This window comes from Sinocyclocheilus anshuiensis, unplaced genomic scaffold (genome assembly GCF_001515605.1).
Source record: "Sinocyclocheilus anshuiensis isolate Anshui unplaced genomic scaffold, SAMN03320099.WGS_v1.1 scaffold952, whole genome shotgun sequence".
Taxonomy (NCBI): Eukaryota; Metazoa; Chordata; class Actinopteri; order Cypriniformes; family Cyprinidae; genus Sinocyclocheilus; species Sinocyclocheilus anshuiensis.
This window is the reverse complement of record NW_015552656.1, coordinates 601,483-629,380: the sequence shown is the minus strand read 5'-3', so window position 1 is coordinate 629,380 and position 27,898 is coordinate 601,483. Positions and strand designations below refer to the sequence as shown.

Here is a 27,898-nt window from a genome sequence, read left to right as displayed (position 1 = left end):
GTAAATACATCTAAATGCCACTTCAGATGCAGCTTCTGTGTTGATTTCATTTGCTTGGTAACAGCCCAAATGTCTTATTATTCTAATTCCCTGATTAAATGTAAGAATTTGACTCAAAAGATAATGGACACTTTTAGAAAAAATGGCTTTATAAAGGTAAAAATGCCCATAAAATGCAAAAATCATTTTAAACTTATTGGAAAAGATTAATTTCTATCAGTATGAACTGACCACCACACAGAATATGAAGAATATTAAAAACATTAGGAGTCAGCTGTCTTCGGCAGTCCTTAAGGTACCAGCACAATAACACTCTCAGCAAAATATCGTCTAATTATCGTCATCGATAAAATCCCAGAAAATATCGAGATATTATTTTTTGTCAATATCGCACACCCCTAATCATGACAATAATTTTCTCTCAAAACAGACCAAAAGATGCTTTGCAGATGGATGGGCTCAGTTTTCTGAAGCTTTGAGCTGGGAGAGTTTCTTGCTAGCCACAGCCAAATATACTACTAAAAAAAAATTTTTTTAAATAAAAAAAATAATAATTTTTAATTAAAAAAAAATCAAATGTCTTTTATATGCTGAACTATCTGAAGAAGTTTTAGGTGTAGCCTGTTTATATGTAAAAAGTGTGACCATTCGATATTGCAATCTCTGATTTTAAGAATGCAGAACTTAAAAAACAAAAACAAAAAAAAAAACAGATCTCAGTGAACAGCAATTTGGACATCACATGCAAGTTTGAACAATTTTAATTTTTTTATTGCATATTAGAGGCACATTTGGAACATTCAGATTTAATATTAGCAGATTTCAAGAGCATCACATTTGCGTTTGAAAGATTCAAAACAAATGTTCAAAGCATTTTAGAGTAAATGGAACATGTGAATCATTTCGGGCAAAATATGCACGGCCCTGAACGGTTATTTAAACAGTTTTCTTAAAATAATTTTGGGTGGGTGAAGGGGGTGTATTGGAACGTTTACAGTTTCGTGGCATCATAAAGCCTAACAGAACGTTCAAATCCAGATGTGGATTCTGGAACACCCTAAGCGTTTCCGGATATCTTGGAACGTTCACAGATTTTAAGCACCACGTGTGTTTTTGAACAGTTTAAAAAATGAACCATTTTTTGCCCATAATTGCCGTGTTGGAATGCTCGACTGTGGCAACATTTATTAACGCGACTTTCATGCCCAAAAAATGCTGTCTAGGTAGGCAGCTCTCTAAGTTTTGACACACAGCCAGAGACTGAGATGAGAAATACATAGATGCCAATGAGGCAGGTGTGAGTTATATCCCAGTATTCTCGTATTCAGAACTCTCTCTGCAAAACAATTTGATATTTAGCAAACTAAATAGGCAAAACAAACATCACCATATTTAACTGCTGGCATCATTCTAATCATGCATATAAATCAACTGTGCTTACCCTAGCCATCATCTCATCTGTAAGCTTAAAATGATTAATAAACGCATTGTTACCTTCTCCAGCGGCGGTCTGATGGTGTATCACGGGCTCGTTATGGCTGCATGGGCCGCTAATCGACTCTCTGTCCCGGTCTGCCTACAATACAACAAACCCCAGGATCAATACATTTGCATTAATCGCTGCCATAGAAACTCTTTGATCCGTGCATGAACGAAAAGCCGAGATCTGGCTGCTTATGCGCGAGGTGTGAGTTTGTGTGACCACTGATTTTGTGCAAACCGCTACGTTAGCAGCCTGCGCTACTTTCTTTGACAGAAAAATAAACAGAGCTTTCAAACGGTTTTGGAAGCCGTTATCTTTTCGTTTACCCGTCAACTCACCCTTTTAGCGAGCCGCTTTCTCTGTAAGGAGGAGTAGCGTAAAATCCGAGCGAAACGGATTATTCGCGAGTGGGTAAAAATCGATTTTAAACAATATTTTCCTTCCCACTCTAGCCGAATTACAGCAGCAGACGACGGCCTCCAGCGCGCGCAACCTAACTTAACGCACGCAACAAGATACATGCTCTGCATAAGCCCCGCCTTCCAGCTTTCTATTGGACAAACGAGAAGCCCGTCATGAATGCTCTTCCCGTCGATTGGCTTATAAAACCGTCGATCTCGATCAAAATTGAATATGCAAACTATAGTCGATTTCTATTGGCTAATCAAACTGCGTCTTCTAATCAGTGTTGTTTAGGTTCTGGTAGGAGGCAGTGGTTTGTCAATGTTGCTGTCCATCTATTGACTTCATAATAGACTAGAACCGAACGGGCGAGCGAGTTACTACCTCTAAATAGCATTACTATGAGATTGTGAGGTTTGTGTGTGTTCATCCGCCATTCAGCACGTAAAAAACAAGACTAAAATAAGTTGTTAACCACCTGTGCTTATTTGCAGTAATAAAACAGCTAACAAATAATAAGCGTGCACGCAGAAATATTTTACAATCAGTGTTTTTATGCCTTCAACAGTACGATGATGTTCGCCTTTACGTCGAGAACTAGGCAAAAGAGTTAAGAGTAAGAAGTGTGCATGACAGGTTATGGAAATCAGTATAGCGATACATTATGTCAAGGTTTGTGCTACATATATTTTTCACGATGGTGAATTAATGTAATATGTAATGTATGTGATGATGAAACAAAGTCCGGGTCATATTATTCCAGTGATAAGATAAAGCAGGCGAAGCAGTACCAGATCCTACCACTAGATGTCGCCAGTGTCCCTTCTTTAATCGCTGCTGTTGACCAACCAATGGACGAGTACAGTACTTGTTTCAGCCTTTTCTGCTTCGCTACTTATTAAATAGACATACAAAAGGTGTTATGCACGATGTTATTATGACATATATAGGCTACATATATAAAAAGGCATTGGAGAAAGAGGGTAAACTCTGGTAATATTGTTCACAATGTTAAAAACATATTTACTAGTATTTAACTAAGTATTATTTATTTAATTAAACAAAAATATCGTGTGAAAATGTTATGACATTGTCAGCAATTGTATATTAGGAATGTTTTTAAAAATGTGAAAGTTATTAAACGAAACTCTTCGTAAAACAATCACAGCAGTTCATCTTTGTGCCAATGTCTTTTTGCACAATTTGGCAAAACTGCATCTTGAAATCTGGTTTGTATCACATTGTAACTCAATGTTTTGTACTGTATGTCTAAAGCCTTGACTAGACTGGTTTTCTCATATTTGGCTGCTACAAATGAAAATGAAATTCAGATGAAAAGCTTGCATGTAATATGAAAGCTGAAGCATGAAAATCTTCTGAAGATTATTCCAGTTCTGTCTGTTAACTTCCATTAACTTGACTGCTAATCAAACCACAGACCAGATGTTTGTAATGTAGTCCATGAATGACTCTTTTTAAGTGGATCGTTTCCTTTTTACCTTGCCGTGATGATGATGTAACGATAGAGAATATGCACAGATTCTGTATTTATTTATTTATTTATTTATTGTCCCAAGAAAAATAATTTTGTCAAATTTTATGTTAATATTGAAATTCTCAATAATGCTCAGATATGCTGATATATATATATATATATAACTTATAAGTAAGTTAAAGCTTTTGTTCAGCAATAAAGCATTAAATTATTTAAAATTGTCAGTAATACACAATGTTACAAAACACAAATAAATGCTGTTCTTTTGAACTTTTTATTCATCAAAGAATCTTAAAAATAAAAATGTATCACAATTTCCACAAAAAAAATATTAAGCAGCAGAAACTGTTTTCATCAATAATAATAATAAGACCATTATTAATAGGCTGATTGAGCACCGATAATGACGGAGCATCAAATCAGCATATTAGAATGATTTCTGAGTCTGAAAATTCATCTTTACAATCACAGGAATACATTACATGTTAAATAGCCTAGAAAGAAGTTACGTTTCACATTATTAGGCCTACTCTTTTTACTGTAGCCTATGTTTTGATCAAATAAGCGTGTGTAAGTTCAAAAACATAAAAATATGAATTATTCCAAACTTTTTACTTAAACGAAAGCTGGCATGACGTCATGATCGAGCAGGTCTCGCGCAGCTGGATCTTATAAAGGATGGTGATTGGTCCGCAGACGCGCGTGGCTCAAACAGGTGCGTGAGTGTGATGGACCTGCGGCACTTAACCTGCTGCGCGGCGGTGTTTGCCTTACTCTCAGGTAACTTTCTTTTATAAACTTTTATTGGAGCTGGCGGACGGTACTATTTATGCTCCTTAAAGATCCGTCCGATTCTTAAAAAAAAAATAATAATAATAATCGTAATAGTTGGCTACTAATAAATAAAGGAGAACCCGGGGCTAGTTGTCACAAAGCTACATCTCAGTTTTGAGCGAAAGGTCCAGTTTCACAAATGTGTGTGTTTCTGTTGTGGTTGGTTTCGTATGTTGGTTTGAAATCCTCTTAAACTAGAATACTTTATGAATTCTGCCCTTTAAGTTGAAATTCTAATATCACATTTTCGGTATGGCATATTAATATCAAGTAAACTTCACATCATAAAACCATGTAGCCTACCGTTCAGACGTTAGGACGTGATGCTTCAGCAGAAACAGGGACGCTCCAGAGTTTGATTTTCATTTCTGAAAATTAGTGTGAATTATAATGAATCATTCAGAAATTTGATCCATTAAAGATGCTCCTTTTGAACTTTCTATTCAGCAAAGAAACTGGAAAAAAAAATGTATCAAGGTTTCCACAAAAACTGTTTTCAACATTGATAATAATCAGAAATGTTTCTTGAGCAGTAAATCAGCATATTAGAATGATTTCTGAAGATCATGTGATAATGAAGACTGGAGTAATGATCCTGAAAATACAGCTTTGATCACAGAAATAAATTACATTTTAACATGTATTAAACTAGAAAACAGTTGTTTTAAATGGTAGTAATATTTCAGAATATTACTGTTGTTACTGTATCTTAATTGTTACGTTTAATGTTGTAACTTTATTAACTACAATATTTATTGGATAAAGTTTTGTATGTTACATTTTATATTTTTGCTTAATTGTCTCATAATTGTTTACTGCTTAAAACATTGTTGTACGAAGTCAGCATGTGTTCAGATTGTATACGTTCATAGAGATCTTGCCTTTCAATGCCTTGGAAAAGGCTCCTCTTTCATGAGTTTTCACTCAATTCAGAATTCAGCAATGAATCGTTAAATATCAGAGAGCATGTATGTCTTTCAAAATGGCAGGAAGAAACTATATAATCAGCCACACTAATTAAAATCTGTGAAACACAGGTTTTCATATTGTGTTGGTGTTTTCATTTGACCTACAAAACGTATCTGAGATTGTATCCAGTATTGAGTCGTCATATAATCCATATGTGTGAGAAGCCTGTAAAGTGAGTGCCTGCTGTGAATGTTTCAGGTGTTGACGGAGGCTGCAGCAGAAATCAGTGGCAGTGTGATGATGGAGTGTGTGTGTCACACAGATGGCGCTGTGACGGTGTCAGTGACTGCCAGGATGGATCTGATGAGATGGACTGCGGTATGTATCAGACACCATCTGCTCCTGAAAAGTTGTCTTTATGCTCGCTTGTTGAATTAATCAGATTGCATCTGGTTGTTTCTATGCAAGTAGAACACAAATAAACAAGCATATTTCATGCCATTAGTATGTCAGCCTGGAGATGTGGAGTGTGCGGATTGCTCCGGGTGTGTGATTGGGTCGGGTGTTTGTGACGGCCGGCCCCAGTGTCCCGACGCTTCAGATGAGTGGGACTGCAGCAGGCGTTTAGGGTGTCTGTCAGGTGACTGGAAGTGCAAAAACAGCATTTGCATCCCACAAGAGCTTCTCTGCAATGACGTCAACGACTGCGGTGACAACTCTGATGAAGAAACCTGTGGTGAGATGCTCTAACCCTCATTAAACAATGTATGACTGTCAGTGCATTAGATCAACCTGTGACTTTTTGTAGGACCAGTTGTTTAAAATAAATGCAAGAAGAGGCACAGCCTCTAATTATCTGGGCCCTACCAAAAGGGAAATGGGGCAACTAGGGCTGTGCAAAAAAATCGAATGTGATTTTCATGCGCATCTCGTCAGTGTAGTAACTCTCGTCAGTTTCATGCGCAACTACAGCTCTGTGTAGTAAATGCCGCTCCATCTGAAAGCACGTGCTGGAGATTTACTGACGAGATGCGCATGAAAATTCGCATTCGGTTTTTTTGCACAGCCCTAGGGGCAACCTGTTCATAAATGCAAAATAGGAAAGATTCAGATAAATGTATTTAAATGTATTAAAATTTCACATTTTCACATTGCATTTATGATTGTGCATGTAAATGCTTTTATTGTCCTGGTTCCATGTATAGCAAAATTGGGGGTGGAAACCATGTGTCCTGTTGCACTCACATATTCTGTATACTGTAAGCATCCATTGCAGAATTCGATTTACACAAAACATTCATCAACGTATTTCTGTTGATATTTAGAATATCTCTCAGCCTTTTTATTGATGATGTCTAAGAGTCCTGTTATATTTGCCTGATCATGTTTATAGGTTCCTGTGGGAAGATGAACATCCGCTGTCCTGATGGCACATGTCTAACCCCGAGACAGAGGTGTGATGGAGTTGCTCAGTGCTCAGATAAGAGAGATGAGCCTCTTACATGTGGTACATTTAAGACCCTCATTTTTATTTATTTATTTTTTGCTGTAATTTGCTTTGAAGTGTGTTTGACTGATGATGTAGCATATCTCAGACAACAGGGGCCTAGGGCTTAATAAGCCAGGCTTATTTCAGTTAGTCTGACTTATTTTGAACCAAGTCAACTGACTATGTCAGACTAACTGAAATAAACCTGGCTTATTTGGTCAACTTGTTTTATGAAACAGGCCCGAGGTTAGCTTGATTATTTATTTATTTGCATTTCATCCTTATGTGACCTAGGTAAAAGTTGTCATAATGGGAATGGTGGCTGTAGTCATACTTGCATTGACCAGCTTTGGGGGTCTTTGTGCACTTGTCCCACTGGAATGACCCTTTCTGCAAATGGGCTTGATTGTGAAGGTACAGTAGCTGCACTTTTGCCTCCAAGCAGACTATTTTTGGAACTGTGCACTACCATACTAGTCATATAATTTCTGCAATATGCAGCATATGCTGTTCACAATGCTAGGTAATACTGCTTACAATATTGTATCCCACAACGGAATGTGTTTTTAACGTCTCTTTCTTGACATTTGATTGAGCCAGAGCTCAAGATCAAAAAATGAAACAACCATACTTGTTTCTAAGGTAGACCAAATCTGCACCATCAACTTGATACAAATTATGAATTTTCCATAGAATATTTAAAAAAAAATAATAATTCACTTTGACATTTGTGCAACAAAATAAAAGGCAGTTTCATTTGGAAAATTATAATAACAAATTTAATGTTTCGTTTTGAAAATGTAAAAACCCCATATGCTGTACTACATATGAATATGCATCATTGCATTTGGCATATTGCTACATAATAATAATTACTTTTAAGGGTGTATAATTTTAATGTTAAGGAAGGATACAATATATAATGTGTAGTCTATATACTATTAGTTCCAAACATACTCTTAGTATCAACAAATGTTCATTTTCCACTTGATCTCAATAGTAGTCCAAATATAGTGCAGTGTTTTTAGTTTGACTTAAGTATTGTTGCTCCTTTATGCTAGATGTCAATGAGTGTGCCCAGTCTTTCGGACCTTGCATGCACTTGTGCACAAATACACCCGGGTCTTTTCAGTGTCTGTGCCAGAATGGTTTCAAACTTCTTGGCAACGGCTCTTGTGAAGCTCAAGGTAACTTATTGCATGTATTTTCAGATTTTACTATTAATATCAAGTATACACAAAACCAGTAACATCAAACTGTTTTACAAGGAGCCGTGACCAAGATATTGACCACCAGGAAGGGGCTGATTGGGTTAGTGAATGTGAAGACCAGAGTCTATGAGCCGCTCTTTGCAAGTGAGAGCGACCCTATAGCCATGACCTACAATATCCAAAGAAGCTTAATCTACTGGGCTGATAAAGATGGGAATATCTACCAGGCTTTGAACCGGAAGGGCACGATTCTTTATTCAGGTCAGTTGAGTGCTACATCCATGCAAAACTACCTAAATATGTTGGCCTACACCAAAACCTTATGCATTTTTATTTCTCCCCTTATTAGGGCAGTCTGGTTTGCACAGTCTAGCCATCGACTGGCTTACTGGACAACTGTACTGGACGAGTGTTACCCAGAAAGCCATCTACACCGGAGCAGCTGATGGCAGTGCTGTAGGCACGGTCATGTCCAAAGAAATGGACCCGAGAGATATGGTCCTCAGCCCAACTGAGAGGTACAAACTGCTTTTTACTGTATTAGCACAGATTTGAGGAGCACAGTTATGTTTGTTTGTTTTTTCCCCCTGTAGTTTCATATTTTGGATTAATAAAGGAACGAATGACCAGCTAACCATTGAGAGGGTGGAAATGGATGGTTTGAATCGGACTACACTGGTTTTCATTACTGCACAGCTACCAAGGAGTCTTACAATGGATGTGGCAGCGCGCCGGCTGTATTGGATCAGTGTTTACAAAGCGGTGTGTTGTTTGGTCAAAAACCTGAATTTATTGATTGTGTGTTTATATTGAGTTTTTTAAATTGATATTCCAGTCAATTGAGAGCATCAGGACCGACGGCACTGGACGGCATACCTTCTGGGATTTCTTTCAAGGACGTCCTGCGCAGATCTTGGCCGTGTTTAATGGCTGGTTTTATTTGGCCGATGAGAAAAAACTCTGGCAGGCTCCTCAAAATATGTCTTCTGACACACTAAATGGCTTCATCTTAAAAGCCTCGCTTCCTGTCTTGAGCATCTACCATGTGCTTCAGCAGCCCCAAGGTGAATTATTTTTTGCAAATTTGATCATATTGGTTACACCACATCATTGGCTCCGGGCTTTATTGTGTTTTTGGATATAGGTTTTGCACCATGTAAAGACTCAGGCTGCCAGCTGTGTTTGCCCTCCAAGAAAAGTGCTGCTGGGTTCACCTGTCTGTGTCCTGAGGGAGCGCTGCCCATGTCTTGGGGATCTTGTGAAAGTGTGTTGTTTAGAATCCAATATTTAGCATTTTAGTTAAAAATGGGTTGCCTCTTGATAATATGTTCATCTCTTCTCACTGTCAGATTTTAAGGTGGCCTATGCAACAACCACGGCCATATACAGCCTGGTGTTTGCAGGAGAGACTCCTGTGAAAACTGAACTCTTTACTTCAGATGAAGACATCCAGTCCTTTGACATGTATTGGCGGAGAGGATGCGTGGTTTGGTCTAATGGGACGGGCCATGTGAAGACTAACATACAGTCTCAGGACTTGTCTGAGTACATCCTGACTTTAAAACCTGGTATGTTGTTACGGTTTCAATTAAAACCTTGAAACATGCTATAATAATATGAGCACTGATGCCTCTGGGTCAAAATGTCACTGTCCACACTGAATTTTTTATTTTTTTTGAAAATCAGTAAAAACAGAAATTGCTAGTAAATTTCAAAATTAATTACAAAGAATCTGCTAGTGAATTAATCATGAAATTGTGACGTACAAAGGCTGAAATGGTATTTTCAAGTAAACCATGCTTTTAAATGTATTCCTGTACTCTAATCTTTTTTTAATTAAGCTTCGAAAAATAGTTTTTTTAAGTTTAATAATTGGGGAAAAAAGCCTCATTAATTAAATTCTTAAGAAAGTAGTTTGGCATCATTTTGTTACTGTTTTCTAAGAAAAAAATGTAACAATGATTTCATACTTAAGCACTTCTTTTTTTTTATATATATATATATATGAACTTTTTTTTTGACATTGCAAGGTTAGCACCAGACAGTAAAATGTGATGTGGTGCAACATTCCTAAAATCCATAATTATATTTATCAGTTAAAGGGTTAGTTCACCCAAAAATGAAAATTAGCCCATAAATTACTCACCCTCAAGTCATCCTTTTACAAATCCTCGTTTTGTACTTCTAATTCGTGACCGTTGTTTTGTTTTGATCTCTCCGCTGCATTTCCGCGTGCGTCACTTCGGAGTGCATGTGCAGCGCTGAACTCATACGTCATCAGCCCGGAGCTGCTTCAGTTTACATCAGTGAGCGCAAGCTACATTAAAGTGATCATTACGTTTTGAATATGGATATTTTTTTTTACAAAAACGCATCGATTCGCTACAGAAGGCCTTTGTTCACCCCCCAGATTTTTTTTTTTTTTTTTAAATGGATGGGTGCTTTTTATTTAACTTCTTTTGGACTGAAGCATGCAACACCCGCTAAGTGCCATGAAACGGCTTGAAAGATCAAAGACAATTTTAATATAACTCTGACTGGATTCGTCTGAAAGAAGAAAGTCATATACTCCTAGGATGCCACGGGGGTGAGTAATTTATGGGCTAATTTTCATTTTTGGGTGATCTAACCCTTTAATTCATGATATTTGTAAAAGTATTTTTTACCTTAAATATATTAAACTTGTGAAAACTGATACGTATACTCACATGTGTAGATGTAAGGAAAAATGTATTACTTTTTGCTTGATCGTTACACTACATGGCATTTTATCAAAATTATTTTATTGAAACTTTTATTTTTCTAGGGAATTGGCACATTTATTCTCTTTTCTTTATTTAATGTCTTTTTTTATTAATTTTATTGAAGGTTTTTTTTTTTTTATTGTCATGGTCAACGTACAGTGAGAGCATGGGCTCGCGAGGGATCGGCTAATCTTTGGTGTTTGTGTACTTGTGCAAAAAATCAGTTTCTGGCTTGGAGTTTGATTTGAGTTTACATTTTGATTCAGTGCATTGTGGATCGATTTGTTTTGAATACTTAATGGAGATGGCCTAGACACAGACTTTAAACATCTCAGCTATATTTATTCCAGCTCAAAGTAAATAATTCTGACTTCGCTTGTGTCCCTTCCTTTAGCCTGCATCGTCAGAGTTGACCAGAGGACTGGGAATCTGTATTGGCTGGCCTGTGATGAACTTTCCATTGGCGTTTCTACCATTGGCACCCTTGACCAGAGTATCTCCAGACAGCTATATCAAGCCAGAACTGCAATTCTAGACCTCTTTGTGGACTGGCAGAGAGGAAAGCTGTACTGGCTGGAGGGAGGTCAGGTCATGAGAATGAAACTGGGTCTGATTGGTGGAAATGCAGAGGCTATCTTCAGCTTTGAGGAGGATGGAGTTGACCGCATTGTGTTTGATCGTAAAGCAAATGGCTTCCTTTGGAACATGGAGTCTTGTTAGTGGCTTTTCCTTCTGAATTAACTATTAGTCTGCACGTTACTGCACGTTTTCATTGATGTTGTTTGCTTTAGACTTGCAGGTTATGAGTCTACTGAAGATGAGAAGGTACTCGGCTGGTAAAGACTGGGTTGTTCCTGGCTCCATCATGGCTGCTTATGAACCCTACATGGTGACCTTGTTCAATAACATCCTGACAGTGTGGAATCGCAAAGATGGAGCTCGTGTCTCTGGGGTGGCAGTAGAGAATGGAGTTGTTAGCTTATCTGTTGCCCTTAGGGAAGTCCAACAAGGTTTGTATTAGGGCTGCACGATAAATCGCATGCGATATTTAACTCGCATGTTATCAGTAAAGCCGGTTCTGTAATCAGCGGTAAATCTCCATCACGTGCGTGCTTTCACATTGAGCAGCATTAACTACACCGAGCCATTGTTCACCGACGAGCTGCGCAAAACCACGTTCATATTCGCGCGATTTTTTGCGCAGCTCGTCAGTGAACAACGGCTCTGTGTAGTTAATGCTGCTCAATGTGAAAGCCCGCAGGTGATGGAGATTTACCGCTGATTACAGAACCGGCTTTCTGACAAGATGCGCATTAAATATCGCATGCGATTTATCGTGCAGCCCTAGTTTGTATTAATGTTCCTCTGGGTTTCATTTTGTATCTTTATGCTATTATACTTTATTTATTTTTTTGTTTTGTATGCATTTTAGATACAACAGCCGAAGATGTGCGTCCTACTGAGGTGACTTGCAAAAGTCCCCTAGTCATTTGTCATGGATCAACCGTGTGTATCAGTCGATCTCAGCGGTGTGATGGGAACAGAGACTGTCCGGATGGATCTGATGAAGCCTCATGTGTGCACATGTGTGCAAAGCCAGGTATACTTTGACATGCATAGTTCACTCAAAAGTCCATTATTAAAAGACATTTACTAAACTTCATGTTGTTTGAATCCTGTATGATTTTCCTTTTAAGTTTTCTAAATGCTTGAGACCTGTTATACAGCAAGTTATGATGCTGATTTTTTTTAATGTGTAATTTTTCAACCTTAAAATTTCAACTAGCAGTATTTTTAGTATAGACCTGTTTTTGATTTTTGGTTGGATTTTTGGTTTTGTTTGTTTTTAGCTTGGTTTGTTGTCATTAGAAAATCTAGATTGAAAGACGGTGCTCTGTTTCTTCAGGTGACTTCCTGTGTAAGGACGGGAAGAAGTGTGTGGAGAGGGATCTGGTGTGTGACGGCCGCATTTAAAACCTAATATACTCCAAAATATACAAAGTACAAAGACTATACATGTACAAAAGATTATGTAAAAAGAAATATATACCCATACAAAAATCTTGACATACAAACAATTGGAACAGTGCTGAAAGAGGTCTACGTCAATAAAAAAGGCAATTATAACCCAAACAGGGAACCTTAAACACGACTCTAAATCAATATATATGAAAAAAAATATATATAAAATAATACAAAAATTTCTCAAACAAGTGTCACTGACAATGTTTCCTCACAGATCAGTTCCAGTGCGCTCATGGGAGGATGTGTATCGACAGAAAGCGGGTGTGTGACGGCACACCTCAGTGTCAGGATCGTTCTGATGAACTGGACTGTTTCAGTCGCTCGCACGAATGCAAACATCAGTGTGATAATAAAACTCGCTGCATCCCAGAGAGCTTCCTCTGTGACGGAGAGAAAGACTGTGTGGACGCCACTGATGAAGCCAACTCGCAGTGGCAGGATCGCTCTGATGAACTGGACTGTTTCAGTCGCTCACACGAATGCAAACATCAGTGTGATAATAAAACTCGCTGCATCCCAGAGAGCTTCCTCTGTGACGGAGAGAAAGACTGTGTGGACGCCACTGATGAAGCCAACTGCTGTGAGTTTTGAAGATATGGAGTATTTATTTATTTTTTTATCAATTTTTTATTGTTTTGACATTGTTTGTCTGTGCTATTCTGTATATTAAACAATCAGCTTTGCAACAGAAAAAACAAACAAAAAAACAAAGACCATGATAAATTAAATAGAAGTATATCTAAAAAATCATTTAAAATAAAGACAGAAGGGGACAAAGGGATTGAGACATTTAATATAGTGGACAGATTTTCTTTAACCATATTCCAAAAACTGGCAATCCCAAATCATGTGAAAAAAAGTGATATGGAGTATTTTTTTGTTGTATTTGTTTTATTTTTTTTTATGCGTTTTGGGGTTTTTGCCTAATCTATGAATATAGATTCTATTTGAATCTATAGTTTTTCCAAACACCTTTTGATGAGTGAGTTTTCCTCTCTTTCTGTGGGATTTGTTATTCCTGATTGCTCTATGGTAGAGATTTTAAACTCTGTCAGCTGGACCCCTTTCACCTAAAATATTTATTATGCATTTAATATTCAAAATTAAATTAATACCTTATTATTTAGTCTATTAGCCTTAGATCTAGTTCTAGATATAGATCTATAGACCATATATCTAGACTATTGTTTAGTCACGTTTGAATGTTCACGGTTCTCTGATGTCAGTTACATGGCATGCAGATAAACAAAAGATTTCATTCTTTTTAGTGAGTTTTATTTTATTAAATTATTTTAATTTTACATTTATAAATACAACATTTTTATTTTCTGTACAAATATATTTTTATAGACCACAATTTCCAGGTTTTCCTTAGCCAGTGAGTGCTGTTTCATGTTGACTTTAAACTGATGGTTTTGTCACTCTTGTGCTTGACTATAGTAACTAGTAATTTATGCCTATTTTTTTTTTTTAGAGATCGACCGATATATCAATTTACCGATATTTTTCCCGATATGTAAGCATTTTACACTAATTGGATATCGGTTTTGTAATATCGGATTCACCGATAAACGGATGTTTTGAGAATTGCGCACAGGATTGCCATTGCACCATGGCGTCTGAGGGGATAGGAGACAACAACAACGGCATGCACAGGAACTTGATTTACTGTAGTTGGTAAACTTTATTTAACATAACAGCCATTAATGCACAAATTAGATGTATTACATAAATGCCTGATATGCAGTTTATGCAGCTTGGCTCGAAGAAATAGAGACGAACTCACGGAGTCACGTAAAATAATCCGTCAAGTCCTCATGTTTTGTTTGTTATATTTCAATATTCCAGAGAATATTATTCAGTGAATTAACATTATCCAGTGAATTAGTCTTCATTCTTTAGCCTATTAAACAGCTTATAAACCTACTAAAACTAGTTTAAATTGATATGACTCCTTTCATTTATTTTTCTCCATTTGAAAACATTAGACCTTCTACATTTATTTTGCTTATTGTTAATATTAGTGTTGCTGCTGATGCTTTAAATAATTTGTTTTTTTTTTATTGTTGTAATATGAAGATTAAATTTAACATGAAAGACTGGTAATTTTCAACACCTTTTTTATTTATTTATTTTTTATTTATTTTGAACAGTAAATAAATATTGGTTCTACATATCGGTTATCGGGCACATAAACACGCAAATAATTGGTATTGGTATCAGTTATAAAATATCAATATCGGTCGATCACTAATTTTTTTTTGCCCTGTCTGATGCCGACACTGTATTTATTTGTTATATTATCATTTATTGATCAATGATCTATTCGTATTTTCTCTGCACAGCGAAGACTAACAGAGGGGAAGTAAACGTGGTGCCAGTGAACAAAGCAAGCTCAGGTTTTGCACCGTCTCCGCCTCCAGTCTGTACAAGTCCATCTATTATGTGTCCAGGAGCATCATTGTGCATTTCCCAGACTCAGCTGTGTGACGGGAGGAGAGATTGCCCTGATGGTTCTGATGAAGACTCATGCATTGACACTTGTGCAAAACCTGGTAAAGTACTTTAACTTCATTGTAAATTACCTTGATTTTATTTTTGCTGTTGCAAACACAAAGTAAATAGCTGACATCTTTAACATCTAAACCGGTGCTTTGCTAGGTGACTTCCTGTGTAAGGATGGAAGTAAGTGTGTGGAGAGGGATCTGGTGTGTGACGGCCGCTCTCACTGCATTGACGGGTCAGATGAGGTGGGATGTCCCACTGCTTCTGAAACTGTCTCAGCACCATTCAGGTGTCGTGTGGGCTCTAAACCCTGTAAGGACGGACGTGAGTGTGTGCTGTACAGTCATGTGTGTGATGGAGAGATGGACTGTAAAGATGGATCAGATGAGCAGGACTGTGAATATCAGTGTAAAGCAGGTAAAACTCATGTAACTGATCCCTGACTGTCTTCTGTAACTCAAGCGAGTGTCACTGACAATGTTTCCTCACAGATCAGTTCCAGTGCGCTCATGGGAGGATGTGCATCGACAGAAAGCGGGTGTGTGACGGCACACCTCAGTGTCAGGATCGCTCTGATGAACTGGACTGTTTCAGTCGCTCGCTCGAATGCAAACATCAGTGTGATAATAAAACTCGCTGCATCCCAGAGAGCTTCCTCTGTGACGGAGAGAAAGACTGTGTGGACGCCACTGATGAAGCCAACTGCTGTGAGTTTTGAAGATTTTTTTTTTTTCTATTTTTGTCAATTTTATAAAAAAAAAAATTATGGTGCTACAATGTGTTGTTACTGTGAAAATCATCCTGGAAACGCCTTACATTACTGTTTCCTATGGTATAAATCTGGAATAGGTGAAAGTATTGTCATCAAAAAATTACAGGTGTATCTTTAAAGTGGCCATTAGGGATGTTCCGATCAGGATTTTTGCAGCCGATACGGAGTACCGATTTCTTGTCATGGTGATCGGCCGATACTGATGCCAATTCTGATGCTTCAAGCTTAATATAGACTGTTTAATCGGGCGCACGCGCCTGGCCTGAAGTTAACTTCCGGTCTGTGTTTGTTTATCAGTCTGGCTATGGCGCTGGCTACAAACACAGTTAAGGTGATGAGTAGACTGAAGTTGGGCTCAGGTGGTTGTGCTGTGGGATGTGTTTCCCATACATTTATTTATTTGTGGCACTCGCCACAATATCAAAACTGACGGATTTTCCAAAAGGCTTCGTTGAATAAACATGAGCACGTACTGCACGTTTAAAAATCAAAATGAGGTGCGGGTGTTTTTTATATCACTGTATTTCTGAAGGAAGGCTATCTTTAGAAAATTTTCGATGTCATTTTTATTTCATCTTGCATGTTATATGCCTGATAAAGCAGCGTTTGTGAGCTCAGTGCTGCGTTGTGTACAGCCGTTACTGGGGAAACTTCTGTTTCTCCTGCTTTAAAGCACCTCCTGCTGTCAGAGAATGAATTTGCATTTTAATTAAGTCCGTCTGATTTACGCAGCAAACTTATTTTGCTTTTCCTATATCCATGGGCGCTGCGGATAATTCGAGGGTCAGGTAATAAAAAATGCATTCTGATTATTTGCGGCTGGGTCGCGGGTGGACAAAATAAATCATAAATTATGCAAATATTCACTTTTTTTTTTTGTAAGAAATTTTTTCATGAGGCAGACGATTTCGTGTGTGTGTTCGTTCGCCTGTTATCCCTTACGGCTCCGACGAGGTTTTGTTCCGTCCTCGTTTTTGTTCCAACTCACAAAAGACTATTTTTAACCAAGCAGCACGGAGAGCCGCTTCAGAAACGTGCTGCGGCTGGCTGATTAACACAAGCACTGACTAGAGCGGCCACGATCAGCTCCGGTGGCCGTGGAGCCGTAACGCACCGCAGACGTGTGCAGTGATGCACAGATCAGCTCTAACGTCACTGAATTTGCTGTTAAAAATCAATCATCCATTCATCATATCATCATGCAAAACATACACGACAAATAGCGAATTTTTCATTGTTTCTTGAAACGTCATAGCATTTCCACACCAGCGATGACATGACCGTGGCGCCAAATCATTTATGTCCCACGCATCATGTATGTCGTCACGCGTTGACGTCAAGATCGGTTAGTAAGATCGGCCAAGTTAGTTAGTACCGATCGAGTCATAAAATGTGATTATCGGCCGATACCGATCTCCGGCCGATCGATCGGAGCATCCCTAGTGGCCATGCCCTGTTTTTTGCCTGAAGTCCACTAATAATGTTTTAACGAGGTTTCTTGTGCTCAAATAAATTGTAAAAGTTCCCCTTTACCATTACAAAGGCTTTTTTTCCCTCTATAATATATTTTTAAGACTTCCATGCAAATGACCTCTGTTATGATTTGCCTTTTTGCATGTGGAATGAGTAACAGTTTTATTTGTTGTGCTGTGTTTAACCTTTATTAAAACCTGATCTATTTATGTTCACAGCTGAGATTAAAAGAGGGGATATAAATTTGGTGACACTGAACAAAGGCAACAAAGAACAAGGTTTGCAACCTCCACCTCCAGTCTGTAGAAGTCCATCCATGATGTGTCCAGGAACATCATTGTGCATTTCCCAGATTCGACTGTGTGATGGAAAGATAGATTGTCCGGATGGTTCTGATGAAGTTTTGTGCGTAGATGCTTGTTCAAAACCTGGTAAGTCTTTGCTTTATCTTCAGTCTAAATAAATTCTTTTTTTTCCCCAAAGAAAATGCTAAGACATCTGTAATGTTGTGCCAGGTGACTTCCTGTGTAAGGACAGAAGGAAGTGTATTGATGGGAATCTGGTGTGTGACGGCCACTCTCACTGCCTTGACGGCTCTGATGAGATGGCTTGTTACATGGCGGCTAGAAATTCAAAACCGGCACCATTCAGGTGTCGTGTGGGCTCTAAACCCTGTAAGGACGGACGTGAGTGTGTGCTGTACAGTCATGTGTGTGATGGAGAGATGGACTGTAAAGATGGATCAGATGAGCGGGACTGTGAATATCAGTGTAAAGCAGGTAAAACTCATGTAACTGATCCCTGACCGTCTTATGTAACTCAAACGAGTGTCACTGACAATGTTTCCTCACAGATCAGTTCCAGTGCGCTCATGGGAGGATGTGTATTGACAGAAAGCAGGTGTGTGACGGCACACCTCAGTGTCAGGATCGCTCTGATGAACTGGACTGTTTCAGTCGCTCGCACGAATGCAAACATCAGTGTGATAATAAAACTCGTTGCATCCCAGAGAGCTTCCTCTGTGACGGAGAGAAAGACTGTGTGGACGCCACTGATGAAGCCAACTGCTGTGAGTTAACCCAAAATACAGGTTTTATCATGTTAAGTGCATTTTTATATTTATTCCCAGTCAGTGAGTATTTAAAGGAGAACTAATCACTAGCATCACCAAGCGGAATTGCAAACCGGTTTCCCAAGACTGTGTCCCAATAGGTTTCCCAAAAATTCTACATTTCATTGGTTTGACAAACAACTCCAATCCAAACTCACACCACTGGTTGTCATTTTTTTTTCTTCAATTTTCAATCTGTTCACTCATGTGGACAGTTTACCTGAAAAAGCTTTACTGTTTCGATATAAAGCTGGGATGGGTAAAAGTATTCTAACATCAGAAAATTACAGGCATACCTTTTAAAGGGGCTGTATTCTGTTAATTTATTCCTTTGAGTGCCATTAATACTGTTCTATCTGTGGTTCTTGTCAAAATAATTGACCTATCGGTAAGCCCCGCCCCTTTAATTACTGTTGCTAACTCAGACAAACAAACTGAGTAGCCAACTGTCTTACAATGACAGCTGTCACTGTGAAAACCTTGTCCAGATGTTTTTGATAAATTTTGGACATAGGACCACCTCTCATCGAGGAGCATTCAAGCGGGACTAAAATATACCACGGAGGGACATCTAAAATATTTTAAAATGAAATGGTAGGTAACGAGATTATATGGAAGCGAGGGTTTACAGACCACAATGCAAACGGGAGAAGCCTCATGTTACAGCTGTCATGATCGCATATGACAACATGTATCACAGAGTATGATTAAATTAATTTACATTGAACCAAAACATGGAGAGGCACTGAAATGTAGACCTTCGTTTGTGTTTTTGACGTACACCGTGCATGACGAAATATATAACAGTTAGCTGTATAGGTTTGTACATTAGCATGGACTTACTAACTTTAATGTTAGCCAGAGACACCTTGTTGAAGCACAAGATGACATTAACGTTCAGTTGTAGTAGATGAAAATTGTAACTTAATGAGAGTATGACAACCAAAAAATGAAGGTTAAATAATAAAATGAATTAATTGATTCCAGGTATCCTGAGAGGATGGGCAGTGTTACAAGTACCCCAGGCACATCGTTTTACCATTTTTGTAGCATAAACGCCATCAAACTGATGAGAGCTTTGGATCTTCCCATGTTTCTCTATGGCACTGAAACTTAAAGATGTCTGAGTTCCATTCCTCATGCAACTGCCCCGTGCCATTGGCTAATCTGCATTCGAGGGGATGGGCTTACCGATAGGTCAATTGTAACTCTTTTTTTTGCTGCTATACCTTTAGGACCTTTATGATCTCTGTTATGATTAGCTAACCAATTGCATGACCTTTGCATGTGGAATGAATAACATGGTCTTATTTGTTGTTCTGTGTTTAACCTTTAAGCATGCCTGATCGATTTATGTTCACAGCTGAGATTAAAAGAGGGGATATAAATTTGGTGACACTGAACAAAGGAAACGAGGAACAAGGTGTGCAACCTCCACCTCCAGTCTGTAGAAGTCCATCCATGATGTGTCCAGGAACATCATTGTGCATTTCCCAGATTCGACTGTGTGATGGAAAGATAGATTGTCCGGATGGTTCTGATGAAGTTTCGTGCGTAGATGCTTGTTCAAAACCTGGTAAGTCTTTGCTTTATCTTCAGTCTAAATAAATTCTTTTTTTTTCCCCAAAGAAAATGCTAAGACATCTGTAATGTTGTGCCAGGTGACTTCCTGTGTAAGGACAGAAGGAAGTGTATTGATGGGAATCTGGTGTGTGACGGCCACTCTCACTGCCTTGACGGCTCTGATGAGATGGCTTGTTACATGGCAGCTAGAAATTCAAAACCGGCACCATTAAAGTGTCGTGTGGGCTCTAAACCCTGTAAGGACGGACGTGAGTGTGTGCTGTACAGTCATGTGTGTGATGGAGAGATAGACTGTAAAGATGGATCAGATGAGCAGGACTGTGGTCGTCAGTGTCAACCTGGTTAGACGAATCCCAGTACTCTAACCTTCATATCAACATTTTGGCTATTATATCCAAGTAATTGACCTCACTGTGTCCTTTTTCTTCCACCGCAGGGCTGTTCCAGTGTACTTCTGGTGGCAGGTGTATTGAAATGAATCAAGTATGTGATGGGAGTCCTCAGTGTCTGGATAAGTCAGATGAAGCAGGATGCTGGAAACCCTCAAAGAGCTGCAGCATGCGCTGTGACTGGGACACTCACTGTATTCCTAAAGTCTTCATCTGCAATGGGATTAGGGACTGTCTAGATGGCACTGATGAAGCCAACTGTGGTGAGCCAACAGTTCTCCTGAACTTGGAGAAAGCTTAGTTTATCTAAGAATATGTCATAACTGGGTGTAAATTGTTGAAAAACACTGCACAAAAAATGCCAGACAGGGTCAAAATTGGCAATATAAAGTTGTAGAAACTGAGGTAGCTTCTGGTCTTTTCTTTCATATTTTGACAAACATCCAACATTGTATGTGTGCATCTACTGATTCTTCTCGTCACATGTCCAGTGACGTTTCTGAAATCTCTGGGTGTTTCAGGTCTTTCAACATCATACACCTTGCTCAAGGCGACCCCAGTTTATGTCTAGATTGAGAGCAACTTATAAGCCATAGCCATCTTAATGCCCTCAATACCACTTCATTAGTACTGCAGATGACTCTCTTCCTCCTCTCTTGTGATACCCACATTTCTGAAGGCTCTGACTAACAAATGGGCTGTAAATCCTCTGTCCCACCTCCACTAGGAGACCCTTAGTTCTCCATCCAGCCTGCTGACATTCGCTGGACAGTCCTGTGTGTTTGGAGAACTTCCTCTCCAAACAATCTTCCCACATGACTGTCAGCTTCAGCAACACAACCTGCTTGGTAGATTCGGACACAAAGACAATGTCCAATTCCAGGGTAGTGGCTGCAACATCTTGAGGGAACATCAGCTGCTGTTTGAGATCCACCAACAAGTACCTGTTCCCATTTTTGTGGGTTTCATGCTGTCTGCTGCCAACGTTTTAAGGCATAGGTCAGGACACACACTGGCCTTTCCTCCTCACCAAAGACATTAAACACCGTGTTTACACTGGACGCTAGTGGCAAAATACAGTAGAACCCATTATAATCCGTGATGCTGTCTGAATGCGGCACGATGCGACACTACAAATCCCCGACAGTAAACTGATGCCTCGTTCCGTTTATGACGTAACGTTACTGACACAAAGTTCAAATGTTTTGCAACCGTTACTTGTCGCGTCCAGTCTAGACAGCCTCTAGCTGTTGCAGGGTGACGCGACAACTGTATCGTTCGGTGTAGATGCGGTGAGTGAAGCCGAGAGCAAGATATGCCTCGTCATATTTTCTACATTTAGCTTTTGAAAGTCCAGCACCTGCCTGGGTCTGTGCGACTTTGTCTATGGCTTTTCTCTTCCCTTTCACAAACCGATCCATCTCCCATTCTAAGTTACGTCCGTTGGCTGTTTACAGGGTTTTTTTTTTTTTTTTCTGCTGCTGCCCTTCCTTTCACCACCCCTATGGACTCCTCGGCCCACTTTCACCTGCCTCCTGTTTCACAGCCTTTCTTCTGCCTCCTTAACAGCCTCCTCAGCCCACCTCTAGCCAGTCCTCACTTGGATCCCTGATTTAGCCACCTTTGGATCTTTGGTCTAAACCAAAATGGACTACAGTGGGAGTGGACCAAACTTCAAAAGTGTGACTTTACTAGTCAATCAGTAGTTGCTCGTTACTTTCCAACATTAACTCAATATCAGTGTTATGCTCCACTTTCCATATACATTGTCTGGTGGAAGAATTAAATATTACCCAAAACTGTAATAACCTTATAAGATTCCACCTGCTCCATGTTTTGTGACAGCTGTTTCCAGACCAGCTCAGACAAGCTGTAAGAGTCCCTCAGTACTGTGTCCGGGAACGTCAGTATGTGTGTCTCGGGCTCAGCTGTGTGACGGCAGAAGAGACTGTCCCGATGGATCTGATGAAGCTTCTTGTATAGATGCATGTGCTGCTCCAGGTAAAATAACTGAACTTCTCTCAGCTGAAAACAAAACTGCTTTTGTGGTTTAAGAAGCTTTGGTTGGTTTACTCTAGTTTAGTTCGTCTCTCACCCTGATTAGCCCAAAACCCTTCTAAAACTATCAAACAAATCTTGCGTAAAGACCAGCAAAAACCACCTTTCTCATTCTCCTTTTCCTTTTCTTTCTCCTCCTTCACCCTAACCTTATACTTTTTTGGCTTTTCTTCAACCCTTGTTCTTCTCTTCCTCCTTGTTCTTTTCCTACTCTTTCTCCTCCTCCTCTTCTTCCTCCTTGATCTTTCCTCCTCCTTATGTTTGTTCTTCCCTTTCTCCTGCTCGTCCTTCTCGATCCTCTAGTTCTCCTTCAACCATTGTTCTTCTCCTACTTGTTCCTCCTCCTACTTATTCTTCTTTCTCCTGCTCCTCCTCCTCCTCCTCCTCTTTACCTTCTTCTAGTTCTTCTCCTTGTCCTTCTGTACCTCCTGCTCCTTATTCTTTTCGTCCTTGTTGATGTTCTCATCCTCCACCAGCACCACCACCTCCTTCTCTGTGCTCCCCCTCCTTGTTCCTCTCTTTGTTCTTGTTGTTCTCCTTCTCCTTCTCCTGCTTCTTATTCTTATCCTCCTTCACTTTCTCCATCTTGTTTTTTGCCGTCTTGTTCATCTCCTCTCTTCTCTTTCTCCTTGCTCTCCTCCCTTCTTTCTCCTTGCTCTCCTCCTCCTCGTTGTTGTTGTTATTGTCCTTCTCCTTGTTCTTCTCCTACTTGTTCTTCCCTTTCTCCTGCTCCTCTTCCTCTACCTCTTTTGTGTTCCTCTTTATTCGTTGTCATTCTCCTCTCTTCTTTCTCCTTGTTCTGTTCCATCTTGTTGTTGTCCTCCTTGTTCTTGTTCTTCCTTTTTCTCTGCTCCCCCTTTACCGCTTTTGTTCTGCTCCCCTTTCTCCTTGTTCCTCTCTCTTCGTTGTTCTCTTCCTCCTGCTCCTCCCCCTTTACCTCTTTCGTTCACCTCCTTGTTCCAATCTCTTCATTGTTCTTCTCCTCATGCTCCTTGTTCTTATCCTCCTTCACTTTCTCCACCTCTTTTTTTTTTTTTTTTTTTTTTTTTTTTTTTTTTTTTTTTTTTTTTATTACTCCCATTTCTTGTTTTTCTACTTCTCCAGCAGGTCATTATACCAAAGAGACATGTCATGACTTATGCCTAATATGCTGTTTTGTATTCATACAGGTGACTTTCTGTGTGAGGACAGGAGGAAGTGTATTGAGGAATCTCTAGTCTGTGATGGGCGCGCTCACTGCCTTGATGGTTCTGATGAGGTGGGATGTTCTACCATAGCAACTAAAACCACAACCACTGCACCCTTCAAGTGTCGTGTGGGCACTAAACCCTGTAAGGACGGACGTGAGTGTGTACTGTACAGTCATGTGTGTGATGGAGAGATGGACTGTAAGGACGGATCTGATGAAGAACATTGTGAACTTCAGTGCAATCCAGGTGAGATGCAATCACGATTTCACAGTCTCAACCCTGACCCATTTTTGACAATATTGACTAAAGGCTGGAATACACTATACAACTTTTGCCCAGATTTTTGCACCGATTTACAATCTGGACAAGTTGACGCCAGCTGCCAAATTTCAGACCCAGTCTCCAGATCTGAATTGAGAGATTTCATGTAAAGTCTCATAGTGTATGATGGCTTTTTTTTTTTTAAACTTAAGGATGATTTCATCCAGTTGGAAAATATCCAAATATCAAATATTTTAGAATGTCCTTCAGAATGTTACAGTATTTTTGGAATATCACTATATAATATATGATATTAAATATATAATGTTTAAAGAGTCACACTTAAAGAGACTTACACTTATGTGTTTTACAGGGATGTTTCAGTGTATTCGGGGGAAGAAGTGTATTGACTTCCGGCAGGTGTGTGATGGGACTCCTCAGTGTCCGGATCACTCGGATGAAGCAGGCTGCTGGAAACCCACTAAGAGCTGCAGCATCCGCTGCGATGGGAACAGCCGCTGTATCCCAGAGGTGTTCATCTGTAACGGTATGAGGGACTGCTGGGATGGCTCAGATGAGGCAGACTGTGGTGAGTTTGCTGTAGAAGCATCAGAAATTATACATTTGCTTCTACATATGGGATCTAAAAAGTGATGAGCAGGTTTTGCACCACTGTTGACACCAAAAGAAGAAAAAGGAAAGCGTCAGCTTTCTAATGATATGATGCGTCTGCTCCAGTCTGGGAGATATAATCATTTAAATCCTTTTTTTACTTCACAGCATAATAAAATGTGTTTCTGGGTCAATGCGACTCAAATTGATTTAGCACAGCACATATTACTTCACTAAATGGTAATAAATTCAAGTTGAATTTTTTTTTTTTTAAGCTATGCCCACTCCACCATCACCTTGTAAAAGCCCTTACGTGGCTTGTCAAGGGACGTCGCTGTGCATCCTGCAGCAATACCTGTGTGATGGGAGAAAAGACTGTCCTGATGGCTCTGATGAGAGACCGTGTCTTCGTAACTGCCCATATCGCAGTAATGAACACATTTGTTTTTGTTTTTTACTGGTAACATGCCTTGCTTGGGATAAAGTTCTTGCTGTCTTACAGCTTCACAATTACATTTTCTGCCAGGTGATTTCATGTGTAAAGACAGGACAAAGTGTGTTAAGAGGGATCTGGTGTGTGATGGTCGTTCTCACTGCCTTGACCGTTCGGATGAGATGGGATGTGCCACTACAGCACCTAAAACTTCAACCACAGTGCTGTTAAAGTGTCGTGTGGGCTCTAAACCCTGTAAGGACGGACGTGAGTGTGTGCTGTACAGTCATGTGTGTGATGGAGAGATGGACTGTAAAGATGGATCGGACGAAGCTGACTGCGTTTTTAATTGTAAAGCAGGTAGTTTAGCCGGAGATCATTTTATACAGACAAACAAACACTTCATAATCAAAAGGATAATTTTATGTGTAAGTAATAATAGTGTAAGTTGTTTGAGGTGTTTATTTTATTTGTACTTATTTCTGTATTTATATTCATATGTATTTGTCTTTATTTTTATATATATATCTATAATGTTTATGAAATGTTTATCTATTTGTTTTCTTGCTATCTGTTGATTTGTTTATATTCTTTAGTTTCTTATTTGTGTATTTATATTATTTCTTTATTTACAATTGTTTCATCACAGTGGCACTGAAGTTATACCTTTCATATGATATTTATGAGGAGAGACTTGGTAAAAACTGTGTCCTGTTTATTACTGATTTAAAATCTCTGACTTGGTGGTTTTGTTGTTCCTCAGGGGAATTTCAGTGTGCCCATGGGAGAAAATGCATAGACTCAAAACTATTGTGCGATGGCAAACCACAATGTCAGGATTTTTCTGATGAGAGGGACTGCTTCATTCGCAGCAAGAGCTGCAGCCATCGCTGTGACAACAAAACCCGCTGCATCCCAGAAAACTTCCTGTGTGACGGAGAGAAAGACTGTGTGGACGGCACTGATGAGTCTGACTGCGGTGGGAATCGTTCCTTCTGTGCTATATGTGATTTGAGCTTACGAATTTAAAGGGGTCATATGATGCGATTTCAATTTTTCCTTTCTCTTTGGAGTGTTACAAGCTCTTGGTGCATAAAGAAGATCTGTAAAGTTGCAAAGACTAAAGTCTCAAATCCAAAGAGATATTCTTTATAAAAGTTAAGAGTCAGCCACGCCTACCTAAAACGGCTCGTTCTAACACGCCCCCACATATCTACATCACTATGTGGGAAGATTTGCATAACACCGCCCAAATGTTCACGCAAATAAAGAAAGCGTAACTTTTATTCTCGCTGTAGTATTGTTGTTGCCGCCGCCGCCATGTCGTGAAGGCGCTGTGTGCTTCGTTATGCAACGCAACGCGTAAAAAGACAGTATAAGTCATAATCCATAATTATGTCCCCACTGGATGCAACAAATGCCTCGTTTATAATGGGTTTTCATGTTTTTGTCTTGTCGCTCCGGCCGGACACGGCATCACAGTAATGGAGGGGCGTAACATTTCCGTCACATGCTTGAGGTATTCGGCCAATCACAACGCACTGGATAGCTGGCCAATCACAGCACACCTCGCTTTTCAGACCGATGAGCTTTGTAAAAATCGACGCGTTTCAGAAAGGCGGGACATAGAGGAGAAACAATAATGTACAGTATGTGGAAAATAATGTGTTTTTTAACCTTAAACCACATAAACACATTTCATTACACCAAATACACAAAATAATGTTCTTTTTAGCAACATCATATGACCCCTTTAATTAAAATAATCAATTTTAATGGTTTTGTCTTCAGGGTACCCCACAAAGGTGGTGAAGTGTGAGAGTCCTGCTGTGTTGTGTCGTGACGGGTCGCTGTGCATCCCTCACACCATGCTCTGTGATGGCAAGAGAGACTGTCCTGATGGATATGATGAAACGTTTTGCTTAGACAGATGTCCAAACACAGGTACTCAGTTTACTTCCTTAATTGTACAAAATATGGCTATATTAAAGCATGTGTAGTCGCAATTATTTTTTTTTCTTTTCTTATAGGTGACTTCCTGTGTAAGGACAGGAAGAAGTGTGTGGAGAGGGATCTGGTGTGTGATGGCCGCTCTCACTGCATTGACGGGTCAGATGAGGTGGGATGTCCCACTGCTTCTGAAACTGTCTCAGCACCATTCAGGTGTCGTGTGGGCTCTAAACCCTGTAAGGACGGACGTGAGTGTGTGCTGTACAGTCATGTGTGTGATGGAGAGATGGACTGTAAAGATGGATCAGATGAACAGGACTGTGAATATCAGTGTAAAGCAGGTAAAACTCATGTAACTGATCCCTGACTGTCTTCTGTAACTCAAACAAGTGTCACTGACAATGTTTCTTCACAGATCAGTTCCAGTGCGCTCATGGGAGGATGTGTATTGACAGAAAGCAGGTGTGTGACGGCACACCGCAGTGTCAGGATCGCTCTGATGAACTGGACTGTTTCAGTCGCTCACACGAATGCAAACATCAGTGTGATAATAAAACTCGCTGCATCCCAGAGAGCTTCCTCTGTGACGGAGAGAAAGACTGTGTGGATGCCACTGATGAAGCCAACTGTGGTAAGTGTTTTAACTCCTTGATTATGGAAATTAAATACCGAACCTAAGTTTTAATTTTTTTTTTTTTTTAGTTACTATAAATTCTATTTTTTAAGTTATGTAAAATGTATTTATCACCATTTATTTATTCACTATTTGTTTAGAAATTTATCACATTAACTTTTTATTCTTTTTCACAGTTTATTTTACCATTTTATCACCATATAATTAAAAAAAAGGACAAACTCCTTTTTTTATTTTTTTATATATAAAGGAAATTCCTCATATATATATATGTGTGTGTGTGTGTGTGTGTTTAGGAACCTTAAGTGCAGCAGAAATTTTTTTGTAACCTTGG

General features: G+C 39.3%; 2 protein-coding genes across 5 annotated transcripts in view; one reads left to right on the top strand and one right to left on the bottom strand.

Moving 5' to 3' along the window:
* LOC107667259 (mothers against decapentaplegic homolog 2) overlaps window positions 1–1,975 on the bottom strand; it is a 30,026-nt gene extending 28,051 nt beyond the window's left edge. Inside the window, exons 1-2 of one of the 2 annotated variants that reach the window (XM_016458883.1) lie at window positions 1,822–1,975; window positions 1,495–1,576 (exon numbers count right to left, since the gene is read on the bottom strand). The gene's annotated coding sequence lies outside the window, so the exon portion shown is untranslated. The remainder of the gene's footprint in view (window positions 1–1,494; window positions 1,577–1,821) is intronic. The other variant, XM_016458884.1, reaches the window with a different exon arrangement.
* A 2,116-nt stretch (window positions 1,976–4,091) lies between these two features.
* The window catches only part of LOC107667258 (low-density lipoprotein receptor-related protein 1B), a 42,776-nt gene continuing 18,969 nt past the window's right edge, over window positions 4,092–27,898 (top strand). Inside the window, exons 1-33 of one of the 3 annotated variants that reach the window (XM_016458880.1) lie at window positions 4,092–4,160; window positions 5,382–5,501; window positions 5,629–5,859; window positions 6,517–6,630; window positions 6,907–7,026; window positions 7,674–7,799; window positions 7,881–8,084; window positions 8,173–8,341; window positions 8,417–8,585; window positions 8,659–8,887; window positions 8,968–9,087; window positions 9,173–9,391; window positions 10,962–11,282; window positions 11,359–11,577; window positions 12,000–12,167; window positions 12,474–12,520; window positions 15,301–15,514; window positions 15,589–15,804; window positions 17,561–17,773; window positions 17,858–18,121; window positions 18,196–18,411; window positions 19,817–20,029; window positions 20,115–20,378; window positions 20,474–20,689; window positions 22,272–22,427; window positions 23,654–23,920; window positions 24,309–24,524; window positions 24,823–24,975; window positions 25,074–25,340; window positions 25,744–25,959; window positions 26,772–26,924; window positions 27,011–27,271; window positions 27,346–27,561. In XM_016458880.1, the coding sequence (XP_016314366.1) occupies window positions 4,109–4,160; window positions 5,382–5,501; window positions 5,629–5,859; window positions 6,517–6,630; window positions 6,907–7,026; window positions 7,674–7,799; window positions 7,881–8,084; window positions 8,173–8,341; window positions 8,417–8,585; window positions 8,659–8,887; window positions 8,968–9,087; window positions 9,173–9,391; window positions 10,962–11,282; window positions 11,359–11,577; window positions 12,000–12,167; window positions 12,474–12,520; window positions 15,301–15,514; window positions 15,589–15,804; window positions 17,561–17,773; window positions 17,858–18,121; window positions 18,196–18,411; window positions 19,817–20,029; window positions 20,115–20,378; window positions 20,474–20,689; window positions 22,272–22,427; window positions 23,654–23,920; window positions 24,309–24,524; window positions 24,823–24,975; window positions 25,074–25,340; window positions 25,744–25,959; window positions 26,772–26,924; window positions 27,011–27,271; window positions 27,346–27,561 (6,349 nt within the window). In that variant the 5' untranslated portion in view covers window positions 4,092–4,108. Of the gene's footprint in view, window positions 4,161–5,381; window positions 5,502–5,628; window positions 5,860–6,516; window positions 6,631–6,906; window positions 7,027–7,673; window positions 7,800–7,880; window positions 8,085–8,172; window positions 8,342–8,416; window positions 8,586–8,658; window positions 8,888–8,967; window positions 9,088–9,172; window positions 9,392–10,961; window positions 11,283–11,358; window positions 11,578–11,999; window positions 12,168–12,473; window positions 12,521–12,809; window positions 12,881–13,030; window positions 13,173–14,937; window positions 15,148–15,253; window positions 15,515–15,588; window positions 15,805–17,560; window positions 17,774–17,857; window positions 18,122–18,195; window positions 18,412–19,816; window positions 20,030–20,114; window positions 20,379–20,473; window positions 20,690–22,271; window positions 22,428–23,653; window positions 23,921–24,308; window positions 24,525–24,822; window positions 24,976–25,073; window positions 25,341–25,743; window positions 25,960–26,771; window positions 26,925–27,010; window positions 27,272–27,345; window positions 27,562–27,898 lie in introns of those variants that run through there. The other 2 variants (XM_016458881.1, XM_016458882.1) reach the window with 2 other exon arrangements.